Genomic DNA, 16,652 nt, shown 5'->3' with positions numbered 1-16,652 from the left:
GGATCACCAGCAAGTCTCCCGGAAACTGCAATCTCTCCCGGTCTCCCACAGGGGAGTCGGAGAGAAGGAAAAACATGTGAATTATACTTATATTACTACGGCAAGCCACAAGCTCCCCACTCCGCTCCATTCTGATGCATCCACTTGTAGACTGGATTCACTTGTTTTCCTCGTCTGAGCTGCCATCTGGCTCAGAATTGTACAGATGGATAGCTCCAATATTGCTCGCCTTCTTTGTTTTACCACTAATGTTAGTTTGGGGCTGTAAGCTAGCAGGAGAGCACATAAACAGATGCATGATGGGAAGGGGGCGGGCTTACTCCACCCTAATGTTTCTGTCCACAACTTAAAGGTGAATTTCTAATGAACTCCCGCCGCTTTGTAGAAACTGTTCTAGAAAACAACTGTTTTAAAAAAATTTTTGGCTAAATCGGCATAATCATAATGAAAATACCACTTTTAAAGCAGATCAAAGATGATTGGAGTGGGGCTTTAATGTCCCTGAATTGATCAGTAGATCAAAGAGGAGTTGCTTTTCAAAGGAAACACAGATGTGGAATGTTCTGCTCTGAACTAATCAATAATGTGTTTGTGCTGCAGTTGGACGTGAAGCTGCAGGTGGAGTACATGTCCTTCAGCGCTCACGCTGACGCCAAGGGCATCATGCAGCTCATCCGCATGGCTGAGCCTCGGAACATGCTGCTCGTGCACGGAGAGGCGGCCAAAATGGAGTTTCTGAAGGGCAAGATCGAGCAGGAGTTCAGTGAGTGCAGCTCAGAACCAGCAGTTTAACAGAAGAGTCGAAGGAGCTTCTGACCTCAATCACCTGTTTTCAAACTGCAGGCATAGACTGTTACATGCCAGCCAACGGCGAGACGGTGGCGGTGAAGACGAACCCCAGCGTTCCCGTGGATATGTCCGTCAACCTGCTGAAGAGGGAGATGGCTCTGGGAGGTAACACTCGCCTACAGGGGCTTAAGACATTTTGTTTGTGTCTCTATTTATGTCTGCAAAGTTTATATGTTTGCTCAAAAGACAAACGAAAAGTGTTTTTTTTAAATCTTGTTCACCCAAACTAAAACAATTGTTGGTACAATGAGGCCTCCATAACCAGAAGGAGTTCAAATTGTATTTCACATATGAACAAATAAATAATCTGGTCTTAATATTTCTCATCCACTTCCTTAAATATGACACTGTTATTACTTCTTCAGTTCTATACTAAATGATTTCTCTATTTTCTATAATAAACCAAACACTAAACTGTAGATTTTACAGCTTAAACAATCTGTTATTCTTGTGGTGATTTTAATAACACATTAGAACAAATAGAATCTAACACTGTTGCTGTTTCAGGACCTCTGCCTGACCCAAAGAGGCCCCGCAGCATGCATGGAACGCTGATCATGAAGGAAAGCGTGAGTTTTGCTGAGTCATTCTTTCAGTTAAATCAGAACCCTCTCCTGTATTCTAGCTTTTTTTTTTACTTTGAGCTGAAAAAAAGCAAAAATGTTCCACTTAAAGTTCCTGAAATATTGCAGTTCGTCGTGTCAGTAACAGTTTTTGGTTGTGGTGCTTCATCGCTCCGTCCTGTTCTCTCTGGGTGTTTCCTGGGGGGCAGAGTCTGAAGCTGGTCTCCTCGGAGCAGGCGCTGAAGGAGCTGGCCCTCAACGAGCATCAGCTCCGTTTCACCTGCCGGGTGGCGCTGCAGGACCCGCACAGCGACTCCGAAACGCTCCACAGAATCTACACACACCTGAAGAGGTGAGAGGATGCCCTCTTCATCAGCAGCATCATCATCATCATCAGTTCATCTGGACTGTTTACATTTTATCAAGGCAAAACCTTTATTCTTGAACCTTTTGTCAAACAAGGGCATCAAGTGTAAAGCTTAAAGGAGTTGAAAGAGAAAATCAGATTTAAAAATCTAACATGGCAATTCAGTTAACACTTAATAATAATGATAATTATTATTATTTATATAGCACCTTTCAAGCGAAAAATCACAATGTGCTTCACAGTAAAACACAGAATATAAAATCAGAATTAAAAAAGCTATTTTAAAAAGAAGTGTTTTTAGCTGCTTTTTAAAAGCAAACACTGAGTCTACAGATCTGAGGCTGAGAGGAATGATGGAGCCACTGCTGCAACGGCTTATTCACCCTTAGTTTATAACAGAGTTCGTTTAACACCTTTAACACCACAGATGCCAGCGACACTTGAATACCTCACGCTCTTTGCTCTTCAAGTGTTTGTTTGGTGGATCAGTGTGAATCAGCTGATCATTTTTACTAACATAAAGAGTTGCACAACGGCGCAAATCAAATTTACAATGATTGTATAAACACTCCACAGTGAAAGCATCAAAGTTAACTTAGTTTAACTTCCAAAAAATACAGTTTAACATTAAAAAGTTCATTTTTTTAAGTTTAATTTGTATTTTCGGGAAGCAAACAAGGGAGTTGTGTTAAATACGGTTCAGAAAAACAATATAAATGAAGATATTTTGAACCAAATGAGCTGTTTAACATTTCCTTGGAAACAAAATTGTTTGATTTTTGCTTGACTCTCAAACCGATCGGAAAGTATTTGTGAGTGAAAAGTGCCTCAAAGCTGCAGTAGAAACACTCCGGTGGGATCTATTCACACACACACATAAAACAAGTGCAAAAATATGAAGAATTCAACAGCATTTTTGAGCTTTTTTTTTTCCTCTCCACATTTGATGAGTGACATTCTCAGACCTTGAAAACCTGCAAATCGTTGTAAATCAGCATGAGGCGTTTTTTTCTGCTCTCCAGAATCTGCTGGAATATAATGCTTTGGTGTGTAGCAATTAATCGACTTAATCAATGAATTGATTTATATTCCTACGATAGAATCGTCTGAGGCAAGTTGTTAATCGAATCTAATCAAACTTTACCTTTATAAACTTGTTTAAAAATAAATCAATTATATCTAAATACTATTTGGATTGAGACTTGGTGGGTTTATTTGACTATAACACGGGGGTGTCTGAGGGGATTTTTCAATCTCCTTATTGGGAAGCACACCTGATCCTGAGTTCTGGAGAACCAGCAGGAGGCGGATCCTTGAAGCCTGGAGTTTGACACCTCTGATATAATGTCAAAGCGATCATTTTTTACTGCCATCACAGACAACACACACGTGATGTAGGGCTGCCACAAACGATTGTTTAAGTAGTCGACTAATCACCGATTATTTTTTCCAATTAGTCGACTAATCGGGTCATGCACAAAGTAAACTTTCCTTCAAAAATGATGACAATCATCTTTCTCAAAAAGAAGCTAGAGCGGAGCGCAGTTTGTTAACACACATCTTAACCATCACTAGCTTTAAACTAACTAAAAACTAGATATATTCACACTACTTCTAGTGATGATAGCTGAAGATGCTGAAATTGATAGCTAAAAACGCTTAAAAGTCACAAGTGGCTAAAATACTGGTTAAATGCTAAATTATCCTAAAAAATAAAAAAGCCTATGTTAGCCAAAACAGCTAGCATGTAGCGGAAATATTAGATAAACTCTCAAATAGCCTAAAAAAAAAAAAAAAGCCTAAACTAGCTAAAGTAGCTAGCATGCAGCTGAAATGTTAGCCAAATCCTGAATTAGCCAAAACAGCTAGCATGTAGCTGAAATGTTAGCTAAACTCTAAATTACCCTAGAAAAACTGAAAAGAAATCCTAAATTAGCCAAAACAGTTAGCATGTAGCTGAAATATTAGCTAAACTCTAAAAAAAAAAAACCTTAATGCCAAAATAGTCCTAAAACCTAGCAGAATTCTTTTATAACTTTCATCTTTACTACACTCTGACTCCATATAATATAGAGTATTGACTAATCGACTATTAAATTAGTCGTCGACTATTTTAATAGTCGATTAGTCGTCCATTAGTCCAGTGGTCCCCAACCTTTTTGGGGCTGTGGACCGGTCAGCCAGTGGGGAGTTATTCCGCGGCCCGGGGGGGGGGTTGTTGCATTAAAAACGTTAATCCACTCATGACGTCACAACAACAGCTGAACATAACATGACCAACATCGTTTCTACCCCAACACAATGCAAACTTTCTAAAGAAGTTTGTTTTTTGCTCATTTTCCTCTCTTGAGATTAAATTTAACGGGATGTATCATGTGACGTGTTGCGGCCTTGACGTGCGTCAAGTGAGGATGTAAATGAGAAAATCCGGTAACTTTTCAAAATAAAACACTTTCAAAAAAATAAGATGATGGAGATTAATTGTTCTTTCTGTGCGCCCCGGTAACAAATGACCCCGGGGGTCGGGGACCACTGCTTTAAATGTAATAATGATCTCGTCAGTCATCTGACATCTGTGCATAATGGAGGATTGATAAAACACATAACGGCTCTCAATTTTGTGTCATGTCAGAAAAGCAAAAGCTTCAAGTGCAACATTTTAACTAAAAAATATTTAATTCCTCCCCCTGCACGTGCTTAGTTGCGTGAGCCGTGTGACTGCCTCCTTTTCTCCTCATTCCCGAACCAAAAAAAAAAAAATCCTCATCCCCGAACCGCCCTCTGCGCACTCGGAAATGTGTATCTGAATGGACGAGCATGTTTGAGCATTTCTATGACCGTTCTAAAGATTAGATTTGTTCGGGAAAGTCAGATATCTATGCAAACAGGTATGTGTGTGGGAATCACCTGTTTTCTGTCTGTTCTTCTGTTGCTGGCCTAGGTATGTGACAAAAATTTTCAAATTAGGTTGATTGCTCTGATATTTATATCACTGGAAAGGGCTGAAAGAGACCATTCCAACGGTATAAAGATCATTAAGATAGCTCAAAGAATAAGAAAGTTATGGCAAGTTAAGTGATCAAAAGTAGGGTATCATTTTATTCCTGGATAAACAGCAAAACAGTGATATTTATGTGACCAAAAACAAGGATTAGAGTCTTTAAATTGTTGTAACTTTCTCATTTCTTGTCCAATCCACAAAAGGAGGGTATTGTTGGAAAGCTAATCAAGTGAACTACAAGAATTAAGTTGATTTAAATTTAGTATTAAATCAATATTAATGTCAATATATCAAATAATCACACAGAAATCTGCTCCTGTATGCCTGTACACATTGATTGCAGCCAATCAGCTTGCTAGATTCGGTCACGTGACCTCCCGTTCCAGCATTCAATTCTTCGGCACGGAGGCTTGCGAATTAAAAAACAGTATCTGCTAATTGTTTTTTCTCATGAACATTACAGGAGATGTAGAATAAATCAAATATAAGTAGATGTGCTCGCATGTAAACTATCCACCGATTTAGCTACGCTCGTTCTAAGAGGGAGAGAACGCTGCAGCCTCGCGCGCAGGCTGAACAGCAGGTCTGGCAGAAAGTTCCGGCGCCGAAGCTGCACTTACGCGCGTACCCTATTCCCAGCCATTCGCGGAGAAAGGTTCCACATGCAGCTTTTCTCGTGTGACACGCCGCTGGACTGCTTTAAGCGCTCAGTATAATCGAGAGAATCCGGTTGATTTTCAAAATAAAAGATTTCTGACTCAAAAAAAAAAAAATCGTCCCTAAATTCTTCCGCGGCCCGGTGGCAATGGGTCTGCGGCCCGGTACCGGTCCGCGGCCCGGTGGTTGGGGACCACTGCATTAGTCGACTAATCGTGGCAGCCCTAATGTGATGGCAGTAAAAAATGATCGGGTCATCATTATAGTCCACTTTGAAGACACGTGGCCATACACTGTGGTATAATGTTCTAATTATTTTCCGTTTGTATTATTTTGATGTGGAATGGATGTAAAGTTACACTGAAAAAAGTGAGACATTAAATCAATTAACAACATTTCTGTAATTTGTTACATTTAAAATGATTAGATTTCACCCAATTAAAATTTAAGGTTGATGGTTTACTCAACTCAAATATTTAATATGACAAAAAAAACAAATATTTTTAAATGTAACAAATTACAGAACTTGTGTTAATTTTGTCACTATTTTCAGTGAACAGTAGTCAAAAGAATGAGCTCCAGCTCCAGTGTTAAAGGGTTGATTCCACCAGGACCTCCTTCCAAAGAAGCTTTATATTTTTTTGTGTAAAAGAAAAAAAACTGAAAATAGTTTTATTAATGGTATTGACCATTTATAGCCTCTGATTTTTTTATTTTTTTTTTTTATTTTTTGAGCTTAAAATTCTTACATTTTAGCTGTGAACATCCGGTTGAATAACGTTAAAGACTAACATTCTCTAACCCTTTGCCCCAGCCTGCTGAAAGGTTACACCATCCAACACCTCCCTGACGGCACGGTCATGGTCGAGTCCATCGTCATCAAAGTCTCCTCGTCCGCCGAAGACGCAAACGCCAAAATCCTGCTGCTTTCCTGGAGTTATCAGGTACATAAAGATCAGCCATTTTCATTAAACCATCCAAGTTAGTAAAGCAGTAAAGCAATATAAAAAAGATGAAAAAAGTTCAGAGAAAATAGCTTTAATTGAAAAAACATCAAAAGCAAAACATCCAATGGGAAGAAAGTATTCAAAAGTCCTTTTTTATTTTTTTTAAACTGATCAGAGTTCACTACTCTTTAACTTTCTGTCTGGAGTTTGAATGTAAATAGGATTCAACTCCACCTTTAGTCTTTTACAAACAATCTGAAAAGTTGAAAATAAAAATAAAAAAAAAAATTTGAAAAGGTTTGACCTTCAGCAGATTAGACAAAGTTGTATCTTATTCAGTTGGAATATGTCAGCATTTATTTGTATCAATGATTTATCTTCAAAAAGTTGACGAGAAGTTCTTTTTAGCTTAGTGATAATACCACATTTTGGGATAGATTAATTCATCTGAAGAGGTGTTGGATGATGTTGCTTTTCGCGATCGCACAGACTTCCCTGAAGTGTGTGGGTGCGATCTCCGTCACCCACAGTGGAAGGGTGACACTCTCTGTGGCTACAACTGTTCCATATAAAGGAAACACATACAGTCCTTTCTATTTTTAAATATGTTTTTCCCCCTCTGACTCTATGCTTCATTCATTTTTTTAAGACTTACTTCAATGAAAATGATGTTTTTAACATGCTCTTGTGGCATGTTTCTCCTGATGTAGGACAAATATATAGAGAATTAAGCTACAAATTGCATTTCTGAGGATTTATTTATTTAAATCATTGTAGATCAGGAGCTTGTGGCTTTAATTTTTATTTTTTGTTTTTTTCATGAGTTTTAATAAAAATTGCCTCTCTCTCATCAGGATGAAGACCTCGGGAGCTTTCTCTCATCTGTGCTGAAAAAGTGACTTCCATCTGGACTTCCAAAACTGTGACAAGAATGTGAACTTTCCTTAAAGAGAGTTCTTTAGGCTGAAAACTCCTTCCTGGCACCAAAACTTCTTCAGTGTAAATAACATCAAGTCTTTGCTTTCCTTTGTAAACAAACTCTTCTTTAATCGTTGGTCAAAAGATTTAGATCCAGAAATTGTTTTATTTTGACAACATTAATAAACATTTCTTTTTTAAAAATGATATCTACTTTAACGTTCTTTCAGAAAGATTTACAGTGTTGTGCTAGCATACAGCGTTATCGATGACTTTATAAAGATGGCAGACGGGGCGATGCTGCCCCCTAGTGGCTTTGTTTTGGGACGAGTTGAAGGCACTTCAGCTCTGTGGTTGTTGCACAGACATATATTATGACTGGACAAAGCAGGGTGTGACGTCACCCAGAGAAAATCGTTTAACTCCGGCTCTCATAAAATGAGGCCAATTCAGTCAAGAATTTTTTCCTCATTATGGGCGGGGCCATTTGGAGCCAGACAACAGTGATTGGTCTGATTGGTCACATTTTTAGCGCAACTTAAGTTGCCAATTAGGAGTGAGTTTGCTCAAAGTCCACACCCCTTCCATTGAGAGCGGCTAGGGAAAAACTATCAATCAAATGTGGGAGGCGGGGCCAGCAGGCACCACATGCTTTTACCGAGGCATCTGATAGGTCAGTTTATTATTTGAATAAGTCGCGATAAAAAAAAAATATCTTTAAAAAAATGTTAGAATTGGAAAGAAGATGTTGAGAAAAATGTATCAGAGCAAGAATTGTTATTCTGGTCAACAGAATGAGAAATAACTTAATCTCTCAATAGAAGTCTGTGGGACTTTGACTTCTCGGAACCAGCAGGCACTTCCTGTGTGGAACATGAGGGGGGAGGGGTTGAGCTGTCCAGTGATTCTACAGTCTATGGGTCGTTGCCATCTTGCCTGCTTTCCAAAACTTTGCAAATAGGTGGGACGGATAAGCCTTACGGGTATCAAATGAAACCATCAAACGGACCTTTCAGTGCTCACATGAACTTTGTATAATCTACCACCTAGTGGTCATTTTGTGAACTACCCTTGATTCCAGTTGCATTCAATGTGCTTCGGTTCCGAAGTTAAAGTGTCACTTCCTGATTTTTGCCCCTCGATGACTGAAATGGTGTAAATGCCCCTCCTCCTGCTGACCATCCCCCACAGCCACGATGTCTTCAAGGCCCTCCAGTTGAAGTGGTTGGTGGTCATGTAGTACAGGACAGGATCCAGGCACGTGTTGAGGACGACGAGCGCCATGGTGACCCGCCGGGCGTTGTAAATGACCCTGCGGGCGGAGCAGCTCTGAATGATGTTCATGCGCTGCAGGAGGTGCAGCAGGTAGACCACGTGGTTGGGCAGGAAGCAGAGCACGGTGATGGCCAGGATGGCGTAGATGACCTTGATGGCCTTCTGGGCCGTTTTCGTCTTGAACCTGGAGATGCGTCGCGCCGCCAGCGGGTAGCACACCAGGATGATTGCGGACGGCACCAGGGAGCCTAAAACCAGGATGCTGTACAGATTCAGCCGGTTCTCCCACTCTGTCTTGTCAAAGTTCTCGAAGCATTTGTGGCCTGCGGACGCGTCTCCACTTTTGAGCGGACCCATGAGGATGAAGACGAGGATGGCCACTCCACACACGCTCCACAGCCCCACGCTGACCGCGAGGGAGCAGGAGGAGCTCCGGATCCTCAGGTACGAGTGCGGGTGTACGGTGGCGACGTAGCGGTCCACACAGATGCAGGTCATGAAGAAGATGCTCGTGTAGATGTTGGCGAAGTGCAGCGTGCCGGTGAGGAGGCACGCCCGGTCCCCGAACACCCAGTTGTTCCGGTTGAGGTGGTAGTGGATCCGAAAGGGCAGCGTGCAGAGGATGAGGATGTCCGCCACGGCCAGGTTGCTGATGTAGACGCTGAAGGGCGTGCGCGGAGATATTTTAACCGTGAAGTAATAGAGCGCCGCCAGGTTCCCTGGAAGTCCAATGACGAAGGAGAGGATGTAGACCGTAGGGAAGAGGTGATACTGGAACTCGGCCTCAGGGTCTGTGCAGTTTGTCACGTTCATCTCTGCAGACGCAACGCCTGGTTTTGGCATCCAACCCAGGAAAAAGATTCTGACCATTAAAATGTGTTTCCTGTAAAAAAGAAAAGTCAAAATGAGTAATTTTGAGCTCCATTTCTTTTATTATATATTTTAAGACAACAGAAGAGGAAAAACTGAGAAAACCTCTAGAGTCGACTTAAAATAAATCCAGAAAAGCTTTTTAAAAACTGGACCCATCCTGGATGAATGAAAGTCTTCAACAGAAAATGTTTAAAGGGGACGTACCATAAAAAAACAACTTTTTGAGCTTTAAAGTGTGTTCTACTGTTCATTCCTCACTCTAAACAACCCCAAAGCGGTATTTTGATCTGTTAACGCACTTCTGAGTAATCCTCTAAAAGCTGCGCCCTCATCAGCAGCCCCTCCCATACCCACGAAAACGAGCGGGTCCTCACGAGCTGATGTCACAAGGTGAGAACCGCCTCCTCCAGGAACAGACTGCTCCGCCCTAAGGCTAACACAAATGCTTTCTCCGCAAAGCTAGCGGTGATCACCTAGCTTCGCAGGGCCCCCCACCTCTGGCTCGTGCACAGTCGTGCAGACGGCGGCTGTCTGTGTTTTGACCCAGTTTAGCGATGGAAAAGAAACGCTTCTTTGATTTAGCGTTCAAACTTTGTGAAGAAACTTCTGGAGAGGAATCTACGGGACATGTTGGGATGGATCCTGAACATATCCGAGAATGGAGCAAGCAGTCGGGGATATTGGGAAGACGGCAGGAGAAAGGGAGCCGACTATTTCCTGGTGGAAAAAGGGAGCAGACTACTTCCTGGTGGAAAAAGGGAGCAGACTATTACCTGGTGGAAAAAGGGAACGTACTATTTTCCAGTGGAGAATGGGAGTAGACTATTTCCTGGTGGGGAAAGGGAGCAGACTACTTCCTGGCGGAGAAAAGGAGCAGACTATTTTCTAGTGGAGAAAGGGAGCAGACTATTTCCTGGTGGGGTAAGGGAGCAGACTACGTCCTGGTGGGGGAAGGGAGCAGAATATTTCCTGGTTGAATAAGGGAACAGACTATTTTCCAGTGGAAAAATTGAGCTGACTATTTCCTGGTGGAGAAAGGGAGAAGACTATTTTCTGGTTGAGAATGGGAGAAGACTATTTTCTGGAGGAAAAAGCAAGCAACGAATTGGGAGAACTGGCTTACATATGGATTATTGAGCAAAGGCAAAAAGGTACAAGGGAAAAGGATTTTTGATACAGAGTTTAATCATGTTTCAAAGAGAAACGAAACGTTTAGAGTCAGTACTAATCAGAAAAATGTTCATCATTTCAATAAATCCTAAAATATTCATCTGGTGTTGTCTACATCTTTGACCGAATTTCACTGTAAAATGAACCCATGAGCTATCACCATTCTGTCTGAGTTAAAATTTGGGGATAAACGCCCGGGCTACACTGTATGTACATCAATTAGCAAGGAAAAAAAGCATGTTTTTTTTTTCGTGGGTGACACGCTGCTGTGGATTGCCATCAAATTGGCGGCACCCTCAAGGAGCACAAAGTGAATCCTCAGAGATCAAGTTATTTTACTTGCGGTTATGAGAAGAGGGCACAAAAATAACTAATATTTCATAAATAATTATTTTTTTGTGTTCCAAAGGTAATATACGATCATATATATGGATAAAGTTTACTCTGAAAAACATAAGAAAATCACGGTATGGCCCCTTTAAATTATTTACACTTTTATTGGATACAAAATTTTTTCACATGAATTAAAAAGTTAAATAATATGAAGCAAATCACTACAATATTATAAATTTATAAATATCGAAATAATATAAAAGTAGTTACAATGTACACATTAGATTTTTTAGCTAATCCAGTTTGTTGTTTTACATTTCTAGAGCAGTATTTATATTTATAAAGGCAGTAGTTTCAGAATAAATCATTTATTTTCATGACTTTACTAAGAAGTATGACATATTCCTGTAGCAAAGAGTGGTTTGTTGACCTTAGGTCACCGAGGAACTGACTATAGTAATAACGAAGTGAAACAAGACAATAACACTTGTGTTATAACAAAAAAGTATTTTTTTCTCCCATTTTAACACTTTAGCACAGGAGCTCCAGTGTTTATGTTCGTCTTGCGCCGCTTTTCTCCTTCAGAATTTACTGGAATTACGTTGATCGTGTCAACAGTTGAACATTTACACTATGTTTAAGATTTAGTGTTTAAGCGTCACCGGTGACACCTCAGATGTTTAAGGTTTAAAGTTTGAGTAGATTATAATTGTTGAAATTTATATTTTTGAAATACTCTAACTTTTTTGCATGTACAGAAATAAAACGACATAAATTAACGACTGAAAAACGTATCTCTTACCCGGATGTTTATGAGCTTCTTGTCTGAATCTCAGATCTCTCCATTGCTGATGGAAAGTGATAAATGCTGCTGCTGCTCGTGCAACGACGGTGTGTAAATCTCACGCACTGTTCCTCCTTCACACACGGAATTTCCTGTTTCGTTGTGAAGCTGCAAAGTGAAACATGGCTCTATTTTTATCCTCGATGCAGTTATCACCCACACAACCACAGCACGCCAAAGATGGAAATACAAATACAAGTACTGTACATTAAAGGTCAGAAGGGGGGGGTCATTGAATTTGAAAAGTGAGTTTTTGGTAAGAAGTGATCACACAAATATTGAAATATTTCATCCTAATTTCTTGTGGTTTTGATTATAATGATGGCATTCAAATGATAAAAAAAAACATTTTTTTATTCTAAAAATTGCAAAAAAACTTAAATCATATAAGTAAAGTCCCACTCTGATCATCGTATGATCAATTGTAAAAGCGTTCCCAGAATTCTTTTAATTATGATTATGCTGTTTTAACCAGATAAAAAAACTCTTTTTTTATATATACTTACGGAAAAGTTTATTTCATTTTGTTTTTTAAATATATTTTTTCTTTTGTTTCTTTGTGTATCTGTTATTCTCTTTACTTACTGCTGTTCTTTTGCTCTCTGTTGTATTAGAATCTAGAATTTGTCTTGTTTTGTATAAAAATACATACATATATATATTAAAAAAAACCTGTTGTTTTCTAGGACATAGTTTCTGCAGAGGGGCAGGAGTTTGTTAGGAATTCCCCTCAGAGTTGTGAATTGTTGGGGCGGAGTAAACCTTCCCATGATCCTCTTTGTTTACATGCTCTCCCACTCACTACATTACAGCCTCTAACACCCCCAACCTAACATTACCGGTAAAGAAAAAATGATGAGCAATATTGGAGCAGCTTTTGATTAAAATCCCAGTTTAGACGAGGAAAACGAAGATGGGTCTATTAGTCTGCAGGTTGATGGACCAGGGAGGGATTGTAGTTTGTACGGCACATCTTCAGGGTTTTCCAAACAGTATTAATTTGTTTGCTCTTGATTCTCCACAATTTAAATAAAAAGGAACTCATTTTCATGAGAAAAATGCAACAAGAACTTGTTGTCAGATGACAAAGATGTTCTGAGTTTTTAAATGGTCTCTTAGTCTGGGTCAGCAATAATGGCAAAACTATGGAGAAAACTGCCGACTAGACAAATATCCAGAAGATGTGGAAATCCTAAAGAAGGGGGCCTCGCTGGTTCTTCATTTGTCATGATGGAAGACATCAAGATCAACTACTGCCGCTCTGCAGAAACTATGTGCTCTCATTTATGATGTTATTAGTTTTAGTCAGAAATATTTTTTGTCTAATTTAAAGGAGCAATGCAAAAAAGCTTTTTTTCCAAAATGTGTGACTTGATGAAGATTTGGAGATTTTCAGGTGCTTTTGTGTATTTTAGCAAAGAACTCAAACACAACACTACACTTTTCCAAGCTTTTAATCTTTTTTTCCCTTTAAAGTATATTATTTGAAGATAAATTTGACTTGTAACAGTTGGGGGGATTGGTGCAGGTGCCCTCTTTCTAGTGTGGAGCAGGCTTGTAGAAAGCATGCAAGAGGAAAGCTCTGTGGTTTTTTTCCAACCCACAGACGATGCACCCCTCCGACATAATTCAGAGTTGTGGTTTTCAGCTTGACTTCCTGTTTTGCTCTTAAATCTGTAGAGATGTTTTTGCTCCTCAGCCTCCTTCAAGCTGGCATCAAATGAACAAAACTTGACCTGATTTATTATTTTAGTTTATATTTAAATACGAGCACTCTGGTGAGTTCATGTGATTTAATGGGACTTCTTGAACATCTTATAACTATTGACTGTACAAGAGAACTGGATTCAGTGAGTGCGATGTCACACATAGAAAATGCCTCACCTCCAATTCAATTCAGTCACATTTTTTTTTTGTTCAAATTTTATGTTTGTTATGGACAAACGTGACAAGCACTGAAGTCAAACAACAGAACGCTGCTAAGGTTTAGATCAGGGAGGATATTCCATTCAACCCATGTGACGTCCCCCAGGAGGACAATGGAGTCGCCGTTTGAGATACTTTTAAGCATCTCTCTGAGAAACACAAAGGCCAGGTGTTCTGAACTGCCAAAGTGCAACAGGACTATTGACTATATATAGAGAACTGGACAGAGCAGTGAAATGAAGTCAGTTCAGTCTCTGTTTGGAGCCAGACGACAGTGCAAGTCACGTTTCTATGGGAACCACTGTTGCCAATTATGAGTAAGCTTTTAAGAGTCCACAGCGCTTTCACGGAAGGGTCGACCTTTCTTTTGGTCCAAGTTATTTTGGGACCAGGTCCAGTTCTTGATATGCTAAACAAAGACTGAGCCTGTGATGAGCCATTAGCAGATTAAAAAATTACAGTCCAGTTTATTTTTTTCAAGTTGAATTCAATAAAGAATCCTAAATCAAGTCATCCCTTCCTATTTTGTGATTTATTCTGTTTAATCTGTAAAAGTATTTTTCTTTTTAAGAAATGTTTTCTCTCAGCTAAAATGTTTAAAGTGTGCTTAAAATCAATTTTTATATCCCCTTTTAATATAAATCAAGAATAATGAATAAAAAAGCAGGAACATTACCACGTTATTACATTTTACTTCAACATTCTGCTCTACACAGGTTGCAATGCCTTCAGTTGACCACTAGGTGTCCTCATTCTTTTTTTCTCAGACTACTCAAGTTTTAACGCTCGTTTTTACGTTTTGTAGTAATTTTTCTTTAAAGTAAAACATACTTAACCAGATTTATTGTTATTTTTTTCCTATAAAATGTCATTTTCAGAGAATAAAATATTATAAATGTCCTCTCACATCTTTATGCTGCAAATCTTTATACCTGTAGGACATGGAAATTTAAGATTTGTTTTCTTTTTGTAATATATGTATATATATATATATATATATATATACATACATACATTTCATTTGCTTTAAATGTGATAGAATTTTTTTAAATATTTGTGTCAATACAAATGTTCTGTCATGTAAAGTCTGATAGCAGACGCAGCACCAACAGTCAAGCATGAGGGTCGAAACGTAATGATTTGGGTTTTTCTAAAGACAAGATATCAGACATCAGCTAATGATGGACAGCTGACAATCTTTTGGAAAAAAAAATATAAATTGGAAAAATTTAATTATCATTCCTGTTTTGAACAAATACTGAGAAGATCTTATTCATGATCCCGACATCTCTGACAACCTGAAACTTGTTTTCTCTGTGATAGTTTGGAAGTTGCTCAAAATATGACTTTCTGTGTTGAATAGTTTCTAATATGTTTGCATTTGCAGCCGTTTCTTCTCAAGAAATCTCTGAAGCGCCTGGGGAACTTCTTCAGATTTCTCCAAGGACACCAGCAGCGAGATTTAGATCAAGAAAAACGTTCTGAACGGTGAAAGCGGCTCTGAATGTTTCACTGTGCAGTCCATGGTGAAACACGAGCTGCAGAAGGCAAGCAGCCCCCATGAGTAACCAATAACATTTTAGAAATGTCAGTCTAGGAATGAATAGTGAATAAAGCTGATTTTTTTAATATTTAAATGTATTTCATTAATAAATTATCCTCTTTCAGTCCTTAATCGAGGATTTATAAAAATAATAAACTGGCATTAAAGAAAACATTATTTGTTTCTGTTTTCCTCCAACAATTTCTGGGGTCGTTTAAGTACATCTTAGGTTTATCATTAAAGAGCAAACATGTCATGTGCTTTTTTAGATTCCACTAAGAAATGAACATTTCAGAAGTTTGACCAACAAATAAACCTCATTTGTTCAAAAACAGACGTGACAACAGATTGTTTTTTTTTCTAAGTATTTTGTTTTCTATGCCAATTTTTGTGATTCAAACTCATTTAGTGACTAAAACAATGAATTAAATTGCATTTAGGAAATAAATGTCCAATTTTATTTGGGAGCTCCTGTGTTTTATTTTCACTGTACTGCAACATCGTTTCTTTCTTTACAGTGTACATTTAAATAGTAACATGACAGAAAACATAACTATAAGTTATCAAAAAACGTATGTGATGATGTAAACAGGATAAGTGTAAGAACTTTAGGTTTGGGGATGGATGAGATTTCACATGCAATTGCACATTTTCATCACAAGGGGGCTAAGGTGGATGTTGTCATAGCAACAAGGGCCCAGGCCATGACAACTACAAATATATTGATGAATGAACTTCAATTGTTAATGTTATGGGAAAAAAACCACGTGACCTTACTGAAAGTTAAACACAGCTAATGCAGTTTTCTAAATTAAGAACATACAAAGAAGGAGAAAAAAATCAATTAAAATTTAATATCTTTAAAAATGGCATTAAAAGCCAAAAAAAATGTGTAAGAAATAAATGTTTGAATAATCTGAGAACAATCTTTTCTAGAGAGATCAAAATCAGAATTGGTGATAGAACAGATAGACGTGTGGCCAATCTAGTAGAAAGAAGTCCCCACAACACAAAAAAAGAGAAAAATTGGTTCAAGTGGTTCTGATTTACCAAATACGGTAAGTCAATGACTGAATATAAATACTACAGTAGACACAACATTATGATACTTTTCCCCAAAACGCACACGTGCATCCACAGTGAACTCTAGCATTTATTAAGTAAAACACAAATAATATTTATATTAAGATGCAAAATAATTGAAAGTACTTTTCCTTCTGTGTCTGTCAAATACAAAATTTTATGATTACTTTTTCTACTAAATGAAATCTGAAGTGTTTTTGTGCACTTGCTTGTAATAAATAAGCTTTGTAAGGATTTAAAAATGTACTTTAAACACTTATCAACATGACTTTAAAAAAATGTAAATAAAGATACATAATGGTC

The 16,652-nt window shown here is 38.5% G+C and overlaps 2 protein-coding genes across 2 annotated transcripts in view; one reads left to right on the top strand and one right to left on the bottom strand.

The window, feature by feature from the left end:
• ints11 (integrator complex subunit 11) overlaps window positions 1-7,506 on the top strand; it is a 14,091-nt gene extending 6,585 nt beyond the window's left edge. Inside the window, exons 12-17 of the mRNA XM_024293597.2 lie at window positions 601-763; window positions 844-954; window positions 1,357-1,418; window positions 1,622-1,764; window positions 6,252-6,381; window positions 7,239-7,506. Coding sequence (XP_024149365.1) covers window positions 601-763; window positions 844-954; window positions 1,357-1,418; window positions 1,622-1,764; window positions 6,252-6,381; window positions 7,239-7,283 — 654 coding nt within the window. The 3' untranslated portion in view covers window positions 7,284-7,506. The remainder of the gene's footprint in view (window positions 1-600; window positions 764-843; window positions 955-1,356; window positions 1,419-1,621; window positions 1,765-6,251; window positions 6,382-7,238) is intronic.
• LOC112159590 (lysophosphatidic acid receptor 6) lies at window positions 7,183-9,455 on the bottom strand. Its single transcript, XM_024293759.2, has one exon. The coding sequence runs from the start codon at window positions 9,445-9,447 to the stop codon at window positions 8,368-8,370; it is 1,080 nt and encodes a 359-aa protein (XP_024149527.1). The 5' UTR covers window positions 9,448-9,455; the 3' UTR covers window positions 7,183-8,367.
• Window positions 9,456-16,652: the final 7,197 nt, after the last annotated feature.

The sequence above is a fragment of the Oryzias melastigma genome, linkage group LG7 (genome assembly GCF_002922805.2).
Source record: "Oryzias melastigma strain HK-1 linkage group LG7, ASM292280v2, whole genome shotgun sequence".
NCBI lineage: Eukaryota > Metazoa > Chordata > Actinopteri > Beloniformes > Adrianichthyidae > Oryzias > Oryzias melastigma.
The sequence above is the reverse complement of the archived record's forward strand: the minus strand, read 5'-3'. Positions and strand labels throughout refer to the sequence as shown.

Bases quoted from the DNA above. Each gene is read 5' to 3' on its own strand.
- LOC112159590 (XM_024293759.2), bottom strand. From the start codon at position 9,447: ATGGTCAGAATCTTTTTCCTGGGTTGGATGCCAAAACCAGGCGTTGCG.